This window comes from Taudactylus pleione, unplaced genomic scaffold, assembly GCF_031769625.1.
Source record: "Taudactylus pleione unplaced genomic scaffold, aTauple2 ptg000412l, whole genome shotgun sequence".
Lineage (NCBI taxonomy): Eukaryota > Metazoa > Chordata > Amphibia > Anura > Myobatrachidae > Taudactylus > Taudactylus pleione.
Genome location: NW_028284814.1, coordinates 366468 through 385278, shown reverse-complemented (window position 1 = coordinate 385278; position 18811 = coordinate 366468). Strand labels below are relative to the sequence as shown.

At 46.1% G+C, this 18811-nt stretch overlaps 1 protein-coding gene across 1 annotated transcript in view; it reads right to left on the bottom strand.

Moving 5' to 3' along the window:
* Positions 1–16457, bottom strand: part of MED27 (mediator complex subunit 27) — a 227465-nt gene extending 211008 nt beyond the window's left edge. Inside the window, exons 1-2 of the mRNA XM_088447040.1 lie at positions 16171–16457; positions 4840–4984 (exon numbers count right to left, since the gene is read on the bottom strand). Of these exons, the coding sequence (XP_088303166.1) occupies positions 4840–4984; positions 16171–16373 (348 nt within the window). The 5' untranslated portion in view covers positions 16374–16457. The remainder of the gene's footprint in view (positions 1–4839; positions 4985–16170) is intronic.
* Positions 16458–18811: the final 2354 nt, after the last annotated feature.

The following is an 18811-nucleotide window of genomic DNA, read 5'->3' as shown; positions in this document are numbered from 1 at the left end:
GAGTGGTGGGTGAATAGGAGAGGTTACATAGTCTGTGCACAGGGCACACAGTGACATTGGTGTGAGTGGTGGGTGAATAGGAGAGGTTACATAGCAGCCTGTGTACAGGGCACACAGTGACATTGGTGTGAGTGGTGGGTGAATAGGATAGGTTACATAGCAGTGTGTGCACAGGGCACACAGTGACATTGGTGTGAGTGGTGGGTGAATAGGAGAGGTTACATAGCAGCCTGTGCACAGGGCACACAGTGACATAGGTGTGAGTGGTGGGTGAATAGGAGAGGTTACATAGTCTGTGCACAGGGCACACAGTGACATTGGTGTGAGTGGTGGGTGAATAGGAGAGGTTACATAGCAGCCTGTGCACAGGGCACACAGTAACATTGGTGTGAGTGGTGGGTGAATAGGAGAGGTTACATAGTCTGTGCACAGGGCACACAGTGACATTGGTGTGAGTGGTGGGTGAATAGGAGAGGTTACATAGTCTGTGCACAGGGCACACAGTGACATTGGTGTGAGTGGTGGGTGAATAGGAGAGGTTACATAGTCTGTGCACAGGGCACACAGTGACATTGGTGTGAGTGGTGGGTGAATAGGAGAGGTTACATAGCAGCCTGTGTACAGGGCACACAGTGACATTGGTGTGAGTGGTGGGTTAATAGGATAGGTTACATAGCAGTCTGTGCACAGGGCACACAGTGATATTGGTGTGAATGGTGGGTGAAGACATTGCTGCCACCAGTCTGTATAGCGCTGCTGGTCACGTGGGGCCACTCCCGCCACAGGGCCCCTACGCAAGGCAATACAACTAGAACGCCTCGAATACAAAGAAATGTTGGCAGAAGGGATTTCATAGAGGGCAAATAGATAGATATGAGATAGATTAGATAGATATGAGATAGATATGAGCTCGATAGCTATAAGAGATTACATAGATCTAAGATAATTACATAGATCTAAAATAGATTACATAGATAGATAGATTTGTGAGGTTACTTTTGACCAATTATTTCAACACCATCGCTCACAATCCGAAAACTTAAAATTTTCCAGTTTACCAGTCCATCGCCCCCGCAGTGGATTAGCATCACTAACTAACAAAATCAGTTGTCTGAAATGCCTGGTGAATCTTGTATCAATTGTTAATACACTTTGATATGTTTAATCTCGAGAGACAGTAAGGGGGGGGGGGGGGGGGGACGACAAGAAAGACCCATGATCAATTAATATTTGCAATTTTTCTCTGCATCTCAGAATTTAATGAGTCCATATCCATCTCTAATCTTCTCTTGATATATGCTGGATAAAATATGAAGTGTCTAGACACACCATCCGACTATCCGCCAGCAGTGGGAATAAAAAATAAAATGTAAAAAAATAAGGGAAAGGAAGTTACAATTTAGACTTTTGAAAGACTGAAAAATGATAGAACAATCTATGGAGATGAATCTGTGTTTGCTACAACCAGCCCTAATAAATCAATCACACGTTCTCATTTTAGCAGATTACTGCAGTAAGCAAGAAAAAAAAAAAGAAGGAGCGATATCACGAGTAACAAGGAATCTGATTCCCTACATACAGAGAACGTCTGACATTCTCAGCACCTGGATCAAAGAGACAAAATTCATTGGCAAGAAGTGGTATTAATAAATGTAATTATAACATGTTACTAGACAAGCTGCCATAAACGCTTAACATTTAAAGCAGAACCCACCCCAATTATATTTTGCTATGGTGCCGGGAAGGGGGCGGGGAGGACGGGGGGAGGACGGGGGGAGGGTGGAAGAGTGACGTGCGCTGAACTGTACAATCATGGATTTCATGATCGTTTTAAGCAGATATGTATTCCAAAGTTGCTGAGCTTCCCTATATTTCAAAGTCACTGACTTGGATCCATAAAGCTCCTGCCTTGCCACAATATATCCAGGAGCAAATGTGTGTTCTCTTTTCTTCAACCCAACATACGCAGCCCGTCATGTTCATATACGCTTTCATCAAGTGAAGCCCGAGGGCCTGACTCTGGAGCCGCACGCAATAAGAAATGCGAACGGATCAGCTACTAATATCACTTGCGACTGGAAGGGCGATACAGGATGGACACAGGGCATTCGCCAGTAGAAAAAATTTGCCATGTGAGCGAGCTCGCAGGGTTGCAGCCTATTCCGAGTGGCGTACGCAGAGATTAGTCCTATTTCAATCGGATCTTCTGCACCAAGGATGGGGCTGGTGCTACTGCAGAAGATTAGTGATGACCGCTGTTCTCGCAAGAGGGCAAGGGGAGATCTGGGAGCAGCGCAGTCACATAAATATGTCCGACTCCGAAAAACCTGCAAGACGTTCGTCTGGGACTTGATGGAACTGCAGGCAGCAGCAGGGGCGAGATGACCCCTGAACCACACGCGTCCTGTGCATCGGAACCAAGCTGATACGTTAGGGATTGAGAGATCGATTAAAGTAATAGTAGTAGCCAAATTGTGGGTTTAACTCCACAAAACCCACTTGCTGACTCTCTGGCTGCTTTACATTGAGTCGTTCTATATATTCTTCACGTTAGGGTAATCTCACCATGCGCCTTACTGAGAAACGCTGTCTGTTAGCGTTAATAAAAGGCTGTAAATACAAACACTTAACATGCGGCTCCAGGTTACATTGTAGATTTACAAAGCAATGAGAATAAGAATTTAAGCAAAAAGGTAAATTACGCAGCCGGTGGCCGTGCTATAATCTGTATTTTCACAAACTAAATAAAAACTATGTGGGCTATTCAACTACTCCCGTGGTATGCGCGCGACTAGAGCTTCATTCGTATTTCGGCTCACACCCTCCTCCCACCCTGTGTAAATACACCACTTTCCAGACATATCATTTGCATCAAGTACTGTAACTGGCAGGGGTCAGTGTTCAATCAGAGACACAGCGAGAATCTAAACAAACTCCTCTTTTCCAACGATGAAAGTGGAATTATATCACTGAAACGTTGGAAGAGAGGAGCTTCTGTCTACTCTGGGTCCCCGGGTGCCGCGCAGGCGTGTGTACATATAATGTAATTAAATACATTGATGAGTGACACTACGATCTGCTTTATAGGACAAACCTCCAAATAACCGACTACTCCATAAACAAATGGGGAAAAGGTGCATAAAAGTAACAGAAGATCAGAACTAAATAAACGAAGGGCCGTATTCCATTAGTTTCTCATCCACGAGAAAGTTCCACCTGCCTGACTTTTCGCCGCCTTCGCGTGTTTTGGACGTGGAAACTTTTTGTGCGTGCTCCCAATTTACTCCGTATTCTATTGCCAAACAGGTGAAAATGGGAACCGGCGCATGTGAAACAGGCGAAAAGTGCAGGATGAATTGGGGGAATCGCTCTGTACCCCTGAAAAAGATGGGCTGACTTCGGAAATTATGGTAGTTTAGTACTAGCTGTAATTGAACTAGTTGGGGTACTTAGTGGTGGTAATTCCTCGCCATTAGCGTCTTGGTAAAAGTGGTGAAGAATAGCATAAATGTTTTTTGGAGCATGTAAGTAGTTCCAGCAAATTTGGGACGCTTGTAAATGGGTACGAGCATATTTTAATGTCTCTAAAGTGAATTTTTAGATAAAGCGAAATTCCTCCGTTACACAAGCACCTACAATCCCCAAAAACACTTGGCCCCTTCTTAGAGCACCCCCAGAAGCTTATTTCGCTAGTTTTTGAAGTTGTCCCCCCACTTTTTTCATTTTCACCCCAAATTTCTAAAGCGTTGTTTGGGGTGTTCCTGGAATTTTTCAATTCTTTTTTTTGGATGAATTGTCCTTTGGGGGGGGAGGGGGTGTACCAAGCGTTCTGAGTGGTTTCCCAAATAAAAAAACCATACGAAAATGGCTTTTTTGCTCCGAATTGAATACAGCCCTAAAACTGAAAAACAAGCAAATAAAATATATTAAAAATGATATATATATAAAAACGCGATGGGGGCCAATGTAACAAAATCTGAAAATGACTCAGCATTTACCAGCTGCAACAGAAAAGACTCAAAGTTAGGTGCCATTAGAAATTTTGAAGGGTCCCTACGTCCTTTAGTTTCTCACCCGGCAGTATCCCTGACCCACAGTTAGTGGGTCTGAATCTTTCTATGTGCCCCCCCTCCTGTACGGTCCGTTTGAAATTACTGCATTATTTATGTGTTTTATTGTAAATTTCCATGGAGGACGGTACGAGCGCTTTGTAGGATCAAATAGATAAAAGGGAATAATAAAAATCCTGGCTACTGGGGTTTATCCCGCCCTGTACATATACATATGCAGTAGATGGTACTTGCCCAGTGAACACATTCAGTAAGTGACATTTTGCGATACTTTGACAACCAGCAGCCCTATACACACACAAGGTGGCTTTTATACACTCATTCTGCTGCACCTGCAGGATCACCCCTTATACAGACACACAGTGTATTGAACAGTGAGAGATCAATGACCGGCATTGCCTCCCATGCCTTAAACACAGCTACAGTACAAGATAGTTGTAGTCCTCCTTGCACTCAAGGACGCAAGTAAAGAAATCAATTAGATGTCACTGTAGCTTTCATTTCTGTTTGCCACAGGATGCACATAATTGTAATCATTAACAATAAACAGCGACTATTTCAGAAAAGCACCAGGTGGTCTCCTGCTGGGGGTACATAGCTTACAAACAGCTTGGCATGCAGTGGGGAGCAAAGGATCATGGGAGTTGCAATTTAGTTATAGCTAGACAATCACCGGCAGCAGGTGAGTAACTTCGAAATATTCTGTGCAGGGTCCCAAAACCTGTGGTAAGTTGCCCTATGCAGCAGAGTAGCGAGACGCTCTCCTTACCTTGTTTGACCATTTATAAGCCTGGAGCAGCTGGCTGTAGAGAGGGGTCTTGTCGTGAACCGGATCCAGGCTGAGTAAGCCGCTGTTATGGAGTGGATGGTTTTCTGATGGTTTCCCGACTAAGTTGCTGAGACGTTCCAGTTCACTAGAAAAAAACAATGGAGTGACATAGGAATGAATGAGCTTGGATAAGCTGGAGATGTTCTCAGAACTACGACATTGTATAGAGATAGATATATAGAGATAGATATATCTACACCTCTGCCCACCAGCCACCCTGACCCTTGAACCTCTGCCCACCACCAGCCTCCCTGACCCTTGCAGTTCTAACGCCCGCCATCATGACCCTTACACCTCTGCCCACCAGCCATCTTGACCCTTGCGCATCATATATCGGCTTGTGAGGCTGATACATGCTATGAAGCAATGGCTTGTAGAGGGACCCATACGGACTACATAATGTGAGGCTGGCAATCAACCACAGCAGCTGTCAGACGGGTCTGCAGCAGTTCTGTGGCTGGGAAGTGATAGGAGGAAATAGCTGCCCTCCTCACACCTTGCCTACACGCGTTATGATGCTGAACTTTAAAGCATCCCTGTTTTATTTAGATGTGGGCTATTGTTGGGTAGGCGCTTGGCACTCTAAAGGCCCCTTCACACTACACGATATTGCTAACGATTTGGCAGATTCCGACACATCAGAACGACTAATTGTCCGTATCGTGCAGTGTGTATGACCTACATCATGTAGTGCGCGCTCCCTTGGGGTCGTCAGCTGCTTCGCATGATCTTTTGTACATGCAGTAAAATCAGGCGATGCCGCCGACAATCCCATGCAGCGCTATGCGGCAGGGGCCGGCATATTGGAGCGGTCGGGCACCGGATCGTCCAGTGTGTAAGGACCGCACGATATGTCGGGCCGTCAGCGCTGGGGTCGTATCGCTGGGTACAGTGTCGTTTAGTGCGTACCCAGCCTAACAACGTTATGCACTTATGTGCCCGATTATTTTGTTTTTTATCCAACTTAAATCTGTTTCTCTGATTCCACAGGGGACACTGGAGTCAAGACTGTGGGGTATAGACGGGTGCAGAGTGGAGTCGGCACTTTAAGAATTTAGAAGTGTGACTGGCTCCTCCCCCTCTGTGCCCCTCACCTCTTCAGTTAGAGAAAAGAGCAGAGAGGAGACGGAGAGGAAGAACCTCTAGAGAAGGAGGAAACAATTAGAAAAAGCAGAAGGAAATTAAGAACGGTAACAAACTGCAAGAACACAGCAGTCACACCACAACAAAAACAACAGAACAGCAGCGCAGGGAGGGCGTCCAGGGTCCCCTGTGGAATCGGACAAACAGATTTAATGGTAAGTACCAAAATCCTGTTTTCTCCTTTATCCACAGAGGACACTGGAGTCAAGACTGTTGGGACGTCCCAAAGCCACCCAGACGGGACGAAGAGCGCTGCAACACCTGCAAAACTGAATGCCCAAACTGAGCATCGGAAGGCGCAAAAGTTTTGAACCGGTAGAACCGAACAATCGTATGAGTCCCCGACAAAGTGGCCGCACGGCAGAGTTGAGAAACCGAAACTCCTCAGGCAGCCGCCCAAGATGGCCCAACAGAGCGCGTAGAATGCGCTGAAATGGAAGCTGGAGGAGAGCGAGATGCTGCTAAATAAGCCTTACGAATAGTCGGGCATATCCAACGAGCCAGAACCTGTTTAGAAGCAGGCCACAGTCGTTCAGCCGCTTCATACAGAACAGACAAGGAATCGGACTTGCGCAATGTAGCCCGCACCACATCCAAGGAACAAGAGGACAGAAAGGTCCTCTTTCAAAACTGGGACCACAATAGGTTGGTTCATATGAAAAGAAGTAATCACCTTAGGCAAGAAGGCTGGGCGAGTAAGCAGGACTGCCCGATCTGCATGAAAAATCAGATAGGGAGAGTGGCATGACAGCGCTCCAAGCTCAGAGACTCTCCTTGCTGATGCCAAGGCCAGCAACAGTACCATTTTCCAAGAAAGATATCTTAAATCAACAGTCTCCAAATGTTCAAACACGGAAGACTGAAAGAAAGAACTGAGTTAAGATCCCAAGGGGCCGTCGGCGGAACAAAGGTTGAATGCCAAGGACTCCCTGTAAAAAAGTCTGAACCTCGGGAAACGCCAATTTCCATTGGAAGAAAACAGAAAGCCGAAACCTTAACCTTCAATGAATCGAAGGCCCGCATTTAGACCTGACTGAAGGAACTCCAAAAAGATGGCCCAAACGAAAAGAAGAGGTATGAAACCCCCCGTCTTTTGCACCATGCTACATAGGCCTTCCAAATCCGGTAATAATGGGCCGAGGTCACAAGATTCCTAGCCCGGATCATGGTAGGAATAACTGCACGTGGAATACCCTTCCACTTCAAGATCGTGGTTTCAACAGCCACGGCGTCAAATGCAATCTGTGTAAAGTGGGGTAGAGAAAAGGACCTTTTTGAAGGACAGCAGGAACAAGAAACAGCGGCCAAGGATCCGCTGCGAGAAGAATGTATAGGTCGGAGAACCAGGCTCTGTGAAGCCAGTTCGGAGCTACCAGAATGGCCCTGACCTTCTCCCCCTTGATGCGCTTGAGGTAGAAGGGGAAAAGAAACAGATAAACAAATGAACTGCCACGAATCTATCAGCGCGTCCACCGCCACTGCTTCCGGATCCCGGGAGCAATAAAGAGGGAGCTGAGGGTTTTGTCAGGACGCCATGAGATCGATCTGGGGCATGCCCCAATCGCTGAGTCAGATCCTGGAAAACCTGAGAATGAAGAGCCCATTCCCCTGGATGAAGATCATGGCGACTTAGGTAATCTGCTTCCCAGTCTTCAAAACCTGGAATGAAGACAGCTGACAGCGCAGCGGCATGCTTTTCTACCCAACGGAGGATGTGGGATACTTCCCTTATGGCTCCCCAGCTTCAAGTTTCTCCTTGTCGATATATGTACGCCACCGCAGTTGCATTGTCTGACTAGACTCGAATAGCCAGTACCCGTAGGAGAGGAAAGGAGTCTTGAAAAGCGTTGTAAACTGCCCTGAGTTCCAGAACATATAATCGGAAGGAGGGCCTCCTGAGCCTACCAAAGTCCCTGGTGTTGATGACCCAGAACCACTGCTCCCCAGCTTCTGAGACTGGCGTCCGTCGTCACAATCACCCAGTCCCACAGACCGAAACGCTTCCCAGCCAGTGACAGTTGGACTGTAGCCACCAAAGAAGGGAAATCCTTGTTTCTGGAATAGCCGCACTAAGTGTATGTGGGCATGAGATCCCAACCACTGGAACAAAAGATCCAGTTGGAATGTCCGCGAGTGAAAATGACCGAACTCTAAGGCCTCGAAAGCCGCACAGAGACTCTCCAAGGTTGAAGGACGAGTCTAATTCCTTGATTGCCGCAGCTTTGCCTTCCTAAAGAAATACCTTCTGAAGAGTGGTGTCCAAAATCATCCCCAGAAATAAGAGACCCTCTGTAGGGACCAACTGTGACTTTGTATAGTTGATAATCCAACCGCTCACTCCGCCATTGCCGCCGGTGCGCGGTGTACCATGGGGGACCTGGACCCAGCCGCACGCAGCTGCGACGGGTCCCCTGCTCACTTAATCGAACGGAAGAACCCGAAACTGATAGTGTGCATCTTGAATGGCAAATCTGAGAAACGCTTGATATGGTGCCCGGATGGGAATATGTAAGTAAGCATCTTTGATATCCAAAGACACCATGTACTCCCTTGGTTTCAGGCTTGCCATCACCGAGCGCAGAGTTTCCATCTTGAATCTGAAGAACGTCAAGTGAGGATTTAATGACTTCAGATTCAGAATAGGTCGAACCGAGCCGTCCGGCTTCGGGACCACGAAAAGATTTGAACAGAAGCCGTGATTCCTCCGGTGTCTTGGAACTGGATCCACCACCTCTGAATCTAGGTGGTAGATACATCCAGAAGTCGTAGTTCTAGTGACGGAGCCCTTCAAGAGAGTGCCCTAGGGACAGGCTGCCTCAAAGGCACTTTTCTAAAAACTGAAGAGGTAAAAAATTTCGGACGAATTGGATGGCTGGAGGAATATCACTCTGTCATATATGGGTCGCGCGAGCTTAATCAAAATGATTTCATTTCCAAGGTTAATGTACACGCTCCAAATCCTACCTTTGCTCATTACAGTTAAGGATCTGAGTCTTTTAAATAAAATATTTAGGTCCTTTATATGGAATGGTAAGCGGTCTAAGATTAGTTTGTTAAAATTGCAACAAACCAAATTGAATGGTGGAATAAGCTTTCCAGATATCAGATTATATAATAAAGCAGCTATGAGCCGTTATTTGTCGGATTGGATAAATGGATCAGAGAATTATGCTAATACCTCACTTGAGCGAGAATTTTTAGACCAGGGCGATTTGATTACGTTTCTTCACTCCCGTGACCAGGAGTTACCAATCGCAATTAAAAATAATCCTTTATTGTGGAATACAAAACGAGTATGGCACTTGATAAGACAAGAGGCGGGCCTTAACTCACACAAATCATTATTTCTTCCTCTAGTGAAAAATCCACATTTTCAGTCGGGGCAGGCGACATATCCATTCACAATATGGCGTGTGGGTGGCATTCAGAGAATAGGCTGTTTGGTAGATAAAGAAGCATGTCGGGTTTTATCTTTTAGCGAAGCGGCAGAACAGTATAATGCTTTGTTGGGGTTCCCCATGGCCTTCCTGCAGGCACAGCATTATATCAACTCAGTAATCCAGGTGTTTGTGGCGGAAGATTGGAATAATCCAGTAGATGACATTCTTTCCAGGCCTCCAATACTCAAGAAAGCTATTTCTAATTATTATCAGTATTTTAAAATATCTTTGGATCACGCGTCCAATGCTAGGGGACTTTCGCAGTGGGTTCAAAAATTTCCTCTGTATACACCGGAAGAGTTATTGACTGTCCTTAATTATTCCTGTAAAACTTTAACATCAACAATATATATCTGGAGATGTTTCTAAACATTTTTCACAGAGCTTATTTGTCTCCGCATAGAAGTTTTTTAATGGGACGTTCGGCTTCTCATTCCTGTTATAGGTGCGGAGAAGATAATGCGGACTTATATCATTGTTTTTGGTCGTGCCCAATAGTCCGAGGATTTTGGTTACGGATCAAACGATATGCGGAGTCAGCTTTACTCAATTATGTCCCTTTCATTCCAGAGTGGGCTATTTTTGGCATTATACCTACAGATATGAGAGCTAGCAAAGGAAGCAGAAAACTGTTATTGGCAATTAGCGCGGCTGCACGTAAAACATTATTGCAGGAGTGGATTTCGACCACCTCCCCATCTTTTGTGTTATTTAAGACAAAGTTATATAACATATTTCGAATGGATTGGGTAGAGGTAGTCTTAGAGAAGGAAAAGAAAGTGGAGAAATTTTTTGATATGTGGGAATCATATATATCTACATTATCCCTCGACGTGCGACGCCAAATATATTATAGTGTGAAGGATACATCTTGGTTTTTACTCCAGACTGTTGGAAATAATACACCAATAGACATCAACTCTGCCACGACCTAATGTGTTTTCATCAGATACAGATGATTATGGATCCTTTGGGGGGTGGGGGGGGGGAGGACTGGGAGAGAGCTCTTTTTGTTTTTTTTTGTTGTAGTATTATTTATTTGTTTTTGGTTATATTAGTCAGATGTTGAAAGTTTTAAATATTATCTGATATACATTATGTTCTGATAACTAGGACATATGCAGTGTTTATATGGTGGAGTACTGCTATCATGAGCTATATATATGTCTATGTGGTTTTTTACTTTTTTTTTTTTGGGGGGGGGGGTTTCTTTTCTTCTTTGGTAGACACACTGTTACTATATTATGTTCACAACAATTATGATCTATATGTCTACTGTACTCTATGTATATTTATACTTTGCGTGATTGTTATTTTGATGTATCTGATTGTGCTTATGTGCGGTGTCTCAATAAAAGAAATTGTTTAAAAAAAAAAAAAAAAACTGAAGAGGTGAGGGGCATAGAGGAGGAGGAGCCAGTCACACTTATAAATTCTTAAAGTGCCGGCTCCACTCAGCACCCGTCTATACCCCACAGACTTGACTCCAGTGTTCCCTGTGGATGAAGGAGACACACATAACAGATAGGTTAAATAAGAGCGCATAACACATTTCCCACCATTACTAAACACCATCTTTACAATTTCAAATAGCAGGATGACCTGTTGTTCATATGCGAACATAGGCCTACCATTATGATTATTTTGGTGAAAGTGCAGCATGCATGGAAGACCAGATAACACATCACTTATACGCATGTATAGAGTGCACTTTTAATACATTTTTATTCATTATCACATACTATTGGTCTGAACGAGCTACACATCTTGTTACCACAATAAATAATGAAAGGATGAGTTACTAAAGTTTTTATGCCAGTTTGGCAGATTTATGTTAACGATAAATCAGGTTAGAGCATAAGGAAAAGTTTTGGGTTCCCCCCCTCCTATACTGATAAGGTTTGGCACTAAAGACAAATGCATTAATCTGCTGTAAAACATGTGGCTGTAATATATTGTCCGTAGAAAAAGATAGATAAAGAGTAAGATCTAACATCCATCAACAATTAGGGGTCAATCCAATAAGATGCGAGTTTTCGAGTGCAAGTTTGCAGTGAAATCTGGGTCTGATTCAGACCCTGTCGCAAGCGCTGAGCGCTCTCAACCGGGACTATGGTGGCCCACAGCGCACGTGCACGACGGAGCCGGCTCCGTCGTGCGCATGCGCGAGGCCCCGGCTAGCGACGGGCAATCCGTCGCTCCGGGTCTCGCACCAAAGGGGGCGAGCTATCTATGTTGAGTGACAGCTCGTCCCCTTTGGTGGCCGGGCCGGGGGGGGGGGGTGGCATCCCATGAGAATGCCTGCCGTTTGGGGGCAGCCCCACTGACATCACAAGTGATGTCAGTGGAGAGCTTCCGGCTCTGTTAAGAGCCGAAAGCTCTCTGGGGCTTGCGATGAACGAGACCCTACCACAAGGGTCTCGTCGCAAGCCCGATGGTCGCGATGGTCACCCACAGCTATGCGAGCGGCCAAGAGGCCGCTCCAAAAAAAAAAAAAAAAAAGTGCTCCGTCAGAGCGAGCGGCTCTGAATCAGGCCCTTAGCTCGCACAAGCCAACTTGAAACCAATTGGATTGACCCCTAAGCATATATGAAATGGTAACTCCTCTGGTTGTTCTTCTAATCAATAACCTATCGAACTCAATACTCATGTGCCTGCATATTTTCTTCTAGAATCAAGTTCATTATCTGGGGGAAAACGCTCATTCTTACACGTGACAAGTATTACTATATAACATCTGCGTCTGAAATATGTCAAGGCTTTAAACAATATTTATAGGCCCATTGTAGTGGATGAATACCTCTATGACCAGTTACAGCAGAGCTCCAAACCACTTGTGGTGCAGAAATGCATGAATTACTTCTTGCTAGACCGGGCAGCTGGACAGTATTTGACTACAAATCTCTGTGTGCCACTAACATTGCTGTAATTATACGTTTTAGTTTACAAAAGTTATTTTGATGTGTTTTGTAATGCATTAGTTAATACTGCAAAAGCTTGTCGTCATTTCTCACCAAGAGACAAATTAGTGTCAAGCAAAAGGTCAATATCTGGGTAACCTTGGAGACTCAATTTTCATGGCGATATCAAGCAAAAGTCATAATACACAGTAATAAGAGCCGATTATTGTGAAGGCATCATTTAAGCTGGAGTCTGACGCCGACGATATGAAGACCTGGCCCAACATAACAGCCTTTGCCAAAGTCACTCAGTCATTGTGCTCAATTCAATGCGAGCTCCCAGCGCTATTCAATTCAGCGCGCTGTTATGCCCGACTGAAGGATTTCCTCCTGGGGAATGAGCAGAAATGTAACAAAACTGCTGGCGCGATGCTGTATTCTGCCCTTAGCGCTGCGAAAAACAGCCTCGCGCCAGGCACTTAGGTCGGAGAATGCCGGTTCTCGCAACTAAACACCATGTTTAAGGCGCAAGAACAGGCATTCTCAGACATAACAGCACGCTGAATTGAATAGCTCTTGGCGCTCCTTCCTGGCACTATCCAATTTGCGTTGAATTGAATGGAGACCATTGTATGGGTGCGGAAATCCGAGAGACCTCTTGTTAAGTACATGAAATTGTGGTTACTATTTAAGGTCTGTTTCACATACAGGGGGAGATGTACTAGACAAAGTACCGACCAATCAGCTCCTGCCATTTTTCAAACACAGCCTGTAACATGGTAGTTAGGAGCCGATTAGTCTGTACTTTATCTCTCTCTTCGCTTTATCTCCCCCACAGTCCTATGAAAAAGAAAGTACATTCCCCTTTCAAATCTGTCTGTTTTAGACATCGGGACATAATCAATGATCATGAAGCCCTCGCCAAGTCCTAAAATTTCATAGCTCCAATCTCGTGTGACAAATAACAGGACAGATTTTAGTTGGCCTTTTTCAACACAATAAAAGGCAGCATGTAGCAGCCACGGCAAAAGATTAAATGCAACCTAAAGCTGCATACACACGTAAAGATTTTCTGTCCAACCATCCAACTAGTTGATTGGTTGGAATGACAATCTGGTAAGGTATGAAAGCAAATGACAATCAGCAATTTGCTCCCAAACGCCGGAAAATGGACAAAAACTTGTTTGAACAAATTGTTTAGATCAAACATTTAACAAACTTGTCTGACCGACCATTTTCATCTGTTTTCTGGCATTTAGGAGCAAATTGCTGATAGTCATTTACACCCATACTTTACCAGATTTTCATTCCAACCAATCAACTAGTTGGATGGTTGGACAGAAAATCTTTACGTGTGTATGCAGCTTAACAGATTCCATATTAATAGAGACAGGCCTTTCAGATAGGTACTGATAATCATTGCACGCCATTATTTGATCATCATTGGGTACTATCTATGCTATATAAAAGCAGAACCTATTCTGAGCGCCGCCATTCCGACTGGATGGTGACTACATCTCGCAGTTCGGTCGGGAAGAAAACACAACTTCAGTGACAGTGACCTCTACACAGACAACGCCACAGTGGAGTGATTGGACTTTAACGCACAACACCAAGTCAAAAACAGAGCCCATCACCACAATGGCCTCATACCAATCATTAACGCAACGGTGGAGGGATAATTATTTGGTGCCGTTTTGCAGTCACAGCACCTAAAGGCCTAGAAGTCATTGAATCCGCCCATCATACTAAATAATTCTAGATCAGGAATAGGAAATCTATGGCACTACAGCTCCTGCATACTCTGCAACAGTTTGGCTGCTAGGGCATGCTGGGATGTGTAGTTCCACAGGAGCTGGTATGTCAGAGTAAAACATGAGGTCATCAACAATTGACTACAACAATTGAAGCTAGGACGACATTGGCTCATCACCGACAAATCTGCAAGTAAATGGCTGAGCGCTAAACGAATTAAGGTTTTGCAATGGCCAAGTCAAATGTCAGGCCCCAACCAGAATGAGATGCTGTGGAGGGACTGCAGATCTGTGCATAAAGGCATGTCCTCCAATGTATGGGTGATATTGCGGCACATTGGTTAGCATTGCTGCCACCTGAGGTCATGGCTTCAGTTAAAGCAGCATTAAATTTGGGAAGCTTGTCTATTCGCCCTGTGTTTATGTGGCTTTCCTCCAGTTACCTCCCATAGACACTAGGCCAGTGCTTCTCAAACTTGGTCCTAAAGACACACTAACAGTCCATGTTTTACGGATAGCCATGCTTGAGCACAGGTGAAGTAATGAGTACCTCAGTTATTTTGATCTATACGTGTTTAACCATGGATATCCTTAAAACCTAGCCCGTTAGTGCTTCTTTAGGAGTGAATTTGAGCAGCATTGGATTAAACTGTACGACTCCAGCCATTAGAGCTTCCCCTGCTACACTGATGGTGCATACATACGGTCAGACTTTGTAGGACGATATAAACGATAACGATATTGTTTATCATTATATCGCTAATACCGTCCATTTTTTGGCCCCTTCCAACCCCCAAACGACGGATGATGCGCAGGCACAGATGGCCGATAACGACCATCGACCGTGCATGCAGTCCAACCTGGTCGATATCGACTGGGTTAGTATAGGGCCATTTAGTCGTTTGGGGGTTGGTGGTGTGCTGGATGATCGATATCGATCATCCAGCACATGCAGGACGATCAGACGATATTTGTTATCGTTGTCTGATCTGACCGTGTGTATGCACCATAACCATGAACATCTCCCAGATCAAAAGTGAAAAACAGTCGTCAGTGCAGTCACTCTGGCCCGACAAGGAGACAGAAAGGTAAGACCTGCACCTAGTGTGCATACATCCCTTGCAAAGTATAAAAATCTAACCCACTTTGGGCCGGTCCCAACAGTCCTCCTAATATTCACTTCAGCCCACGTCATCACTTGCAATGTGAATTGCAGCGCTGGAACACAACAGCATCTAGCAGCAGCAGAAAGCTGCGACCATCAGTGACGATGACAGACCTCAGGTGGATGTCACAAAAAGGCATTGAGGGCGCCAAGTAAATGAGTTCTGGATCTGATCAAACCCTGGGGCTGTGAGGCCCATCCATCACTCTTTAGCCCATTTGCAAGACTCCAGTTTTTGTGGTTGTAAACAGCAGAAACTAACACAAGTTGTATTAGACACACCATATACAATAATGACAACAACCCACTGTTGATTGATCACTGCTCGACTCCGTTACAATCCTCTAACAAAACACGGGGGGGTATCAATGACCACATCCTTATGCTGGGAGCTGTACTTCACCAATGTTACAACCTAAGGCCAAGTGAAACAGTAAAAGTACTGACAGTGCATGCTGGGACACATAGTTCAACAATGGTGAACATATTGGTCCCGGGCTGTTGTGAACCAACAATTGCTAACAGAGCATTTTGGGACTTCTAGTTTAACAGGGGTGCCCCTTCAGCTCCCCAGCCCATCTAGAATAATATTAAGTCCTGGCAGGGCATACTGGAACTTGTAGTTCAACAAGGGTGCACCTATATCTCCCCAGCTGCTCTGAAACAACAAGTACTGATAGGGCATGCTGAGACTTGTAGTTCAATAAGGGAACAGCGATTGCTCCCCACGCTCTTGAGGAACAAGTCATGACAGGACATGCTGGGACTTCTAGTTGCACAATTCCCACAGATTGCCATTGATGTGTACAGCCGCTGGCTGTCTCCCTCCCTCCCATAGACACATGCTATCAGGAACCCAGCATCCCTACTTGAGGTCCTGGTTGACGGAGTGCAGATTGTCCTGGAAGTCGCTGACGAAGGCCCTCTCCCGGGCCTCCTGTCTCTCCTTGTTCCGCATGCCATCCTTCAAGCAGTCGAAGACCCGGGTGACGCTGGAGCGCAGCGCCTGGATGGAGTGAATGGCCTGGGAGAAAGCCTCCAGGTTCACCCCGACATTCAGCGTATCCGCCATGATCCTGCACCTCGGAGACTCAGGAGCTGCTGTCCCCGACTGATGGCGTCAGCGCCACGCAGGGGATGCCGGGACTTGTAGTCTCACCTGGGGAGACTCCGTTCCGCCCGCACTCATGTCACGTGATAGCAGGAGGGGATTTTTAGAGTTGGACAGGACTAGTATGCTGGGTCCCGACCTGTTCCAACAGGGCTGGGCCCCTGTACACTTCCTCCCGCAGTGTTGGGCCCCTGTTACGGTATTCAGTCCCACACCAGTCAAAATGTCGACATTCATGATTCGTCATGGTTAAAATGTTGACATAACCGGGATAGAATAACTAAAAAAAAGTAAATGTCGACATTACATCATTGTCGACATTATTATGGTCATGTAAACCTAATATTTTGAACCTCTAAATAACATACCACACCCCTATTCCTCCCACAAATAACCTGGGCTCATGGTGACACAGATGCTAATAAAGCAGCATATAATTCACATTTCAGTGATGTCTCCCATTGGCGTAAGTGTGAGAAACAGGAGTGAAATCAGGGCCTGATTCAGCGATTACACACGCAGTTCTGCAGCGAAAATATGCTAATGCCTGTCACCGCTCGGCCAGCATAGAGACGCCCACTACTGCCTTCTGACATCCGTAACACTTCGCATTCCTGCGTATATAGCGGTAACATCGGACCCTCACGCAGAAATACAGCAGCTCTGACCTGTCTCAGAATTTGCACGTCTCGTTGCACGCAGTGACTACGTCAGCTGCGAATGCCGTCGCAGTGGCTAATTTATGCACGCTCAGGAAACGGCGTTCAAGTGGACAGGCACGCCTGCGTTTCTCCGACCACTCCCCGTCACCACCTCCAAACGCTGACGTCCCGTCGCTCACTCTGCGATGGCTTTTGTATCTGAATACGTGATAGCAGTGCAATTGCAATGCTATCATGCGCAGGTACACTGCGGTGCATACGCGTGCGTACACGGTTGCAATTGCGATCCGTGATGAATCAGGCCCTTAGTCATGTTTGTAAGTTGGTTTACACTGAGTTAAGTGACGTGTTTTTAACACAAGCTAAGCTTGATTGGGGATCTGATCTAAACATGGGAAGATAAAGGGCCTGATTCAGACCCACTCGCGAGCGGCTGTCCGCTCGCAAGTGGGTCGATGTTGTGCACTGCGCATGCGCACAACGGCGGGAGCTCCGTCGTGCGCATGCGCCAGACGCGACGAGCGAAGGACTTTCCTTCGCTCGTTGTGTCTGATCAAAGGGGGCGTGCTGTCGATGTTGATTGACAGCACGCCCCCTTTGGTGGGCGTGCCTCCCTAACAGGGGCGTTCCCAAGGGAACGCCTACCGTCTGAAGCCGGCCCACTGACATCACTAGTGATGTCAGTGGGAGTGATTTTGGCTCTGATAGAGCCAAAATCACTCCGGGCCTTGCGGTTGAAAACCTCAACCGCAGGCTCCGGCTCGCAGTGGCGATGGTCGCGGCCATCAAACTGCACGCTCGTATAGGCTGTGGGTGGTGACCCACAGCTATACGAGCGTCCAGGAGGACGCTCCATAATTATGGAGGGCGGCCCTCATTCAGAGCGTGCGCTCTGCTCAGAGCGTATGGCTCTGAATGAGGGCCAAAGATTGTACAAAATGAGACAATATAATTTTACAGTATTTGCTTGTGTTGAGTATGTGTAAGTACAAATCCGTTTGGTTGGATACGCTGGAAGATTTTTCATGCCCGACAGACTGATAACTGGTGCTTGGTTGCAGCCATACAGTATACTGTGCAATTACCAGTGTGATCAGCAAGTTGATCTGGATGATAATTGCACAGTATATGGTCACATTATGGCTGCAATGTTACATCCGTAGGTTTACCCTATGTTAGGGCCACAAATCCAGGCTCAACATGTGCATAGTATTAGAAGACAGCCTTATCAGCTTGTTGGGAACATGGTAGGGTCACTATGCATCCATGAAAACTCAGATTATTATTTTTTTTTTACAGACCTGGGGCCTGATTCAGAGGCGCACCCTATTTGCATGCGCTCGCTCTGAATCAGGGCGTCCCTTTTTTTTTTAGTACTGGCCTCCAGGCCGCTCGCACAGCTGTAGGGTGACCACCCACAGCGTGTACGTGCGGCCTGGCAATGGTCACGATTATTGCGACCATCGGGCTTGCGAGGAGACCGTTGTGGTAGGGTCTCAAGTCTCGCAAGCCCGAGTGGACTTCCTGCTCTAATAGAGCAGGAAGTCCACTACTGACATCACTAGTGATGTCAGTAGGGCCGCCCACAAACGCCAGGCGTTCCATCGGGAACGCCTCTGTTTGTGCAGCCACCCCCCCCTCCCCGCCTACAAAACGGGGCGAACTGTCGATCAACATCGACAGCCGCCCTGTCTTGTAGCGAGCCCCGGAGCGAGTGATTTCTGACTCGCTCTGGGG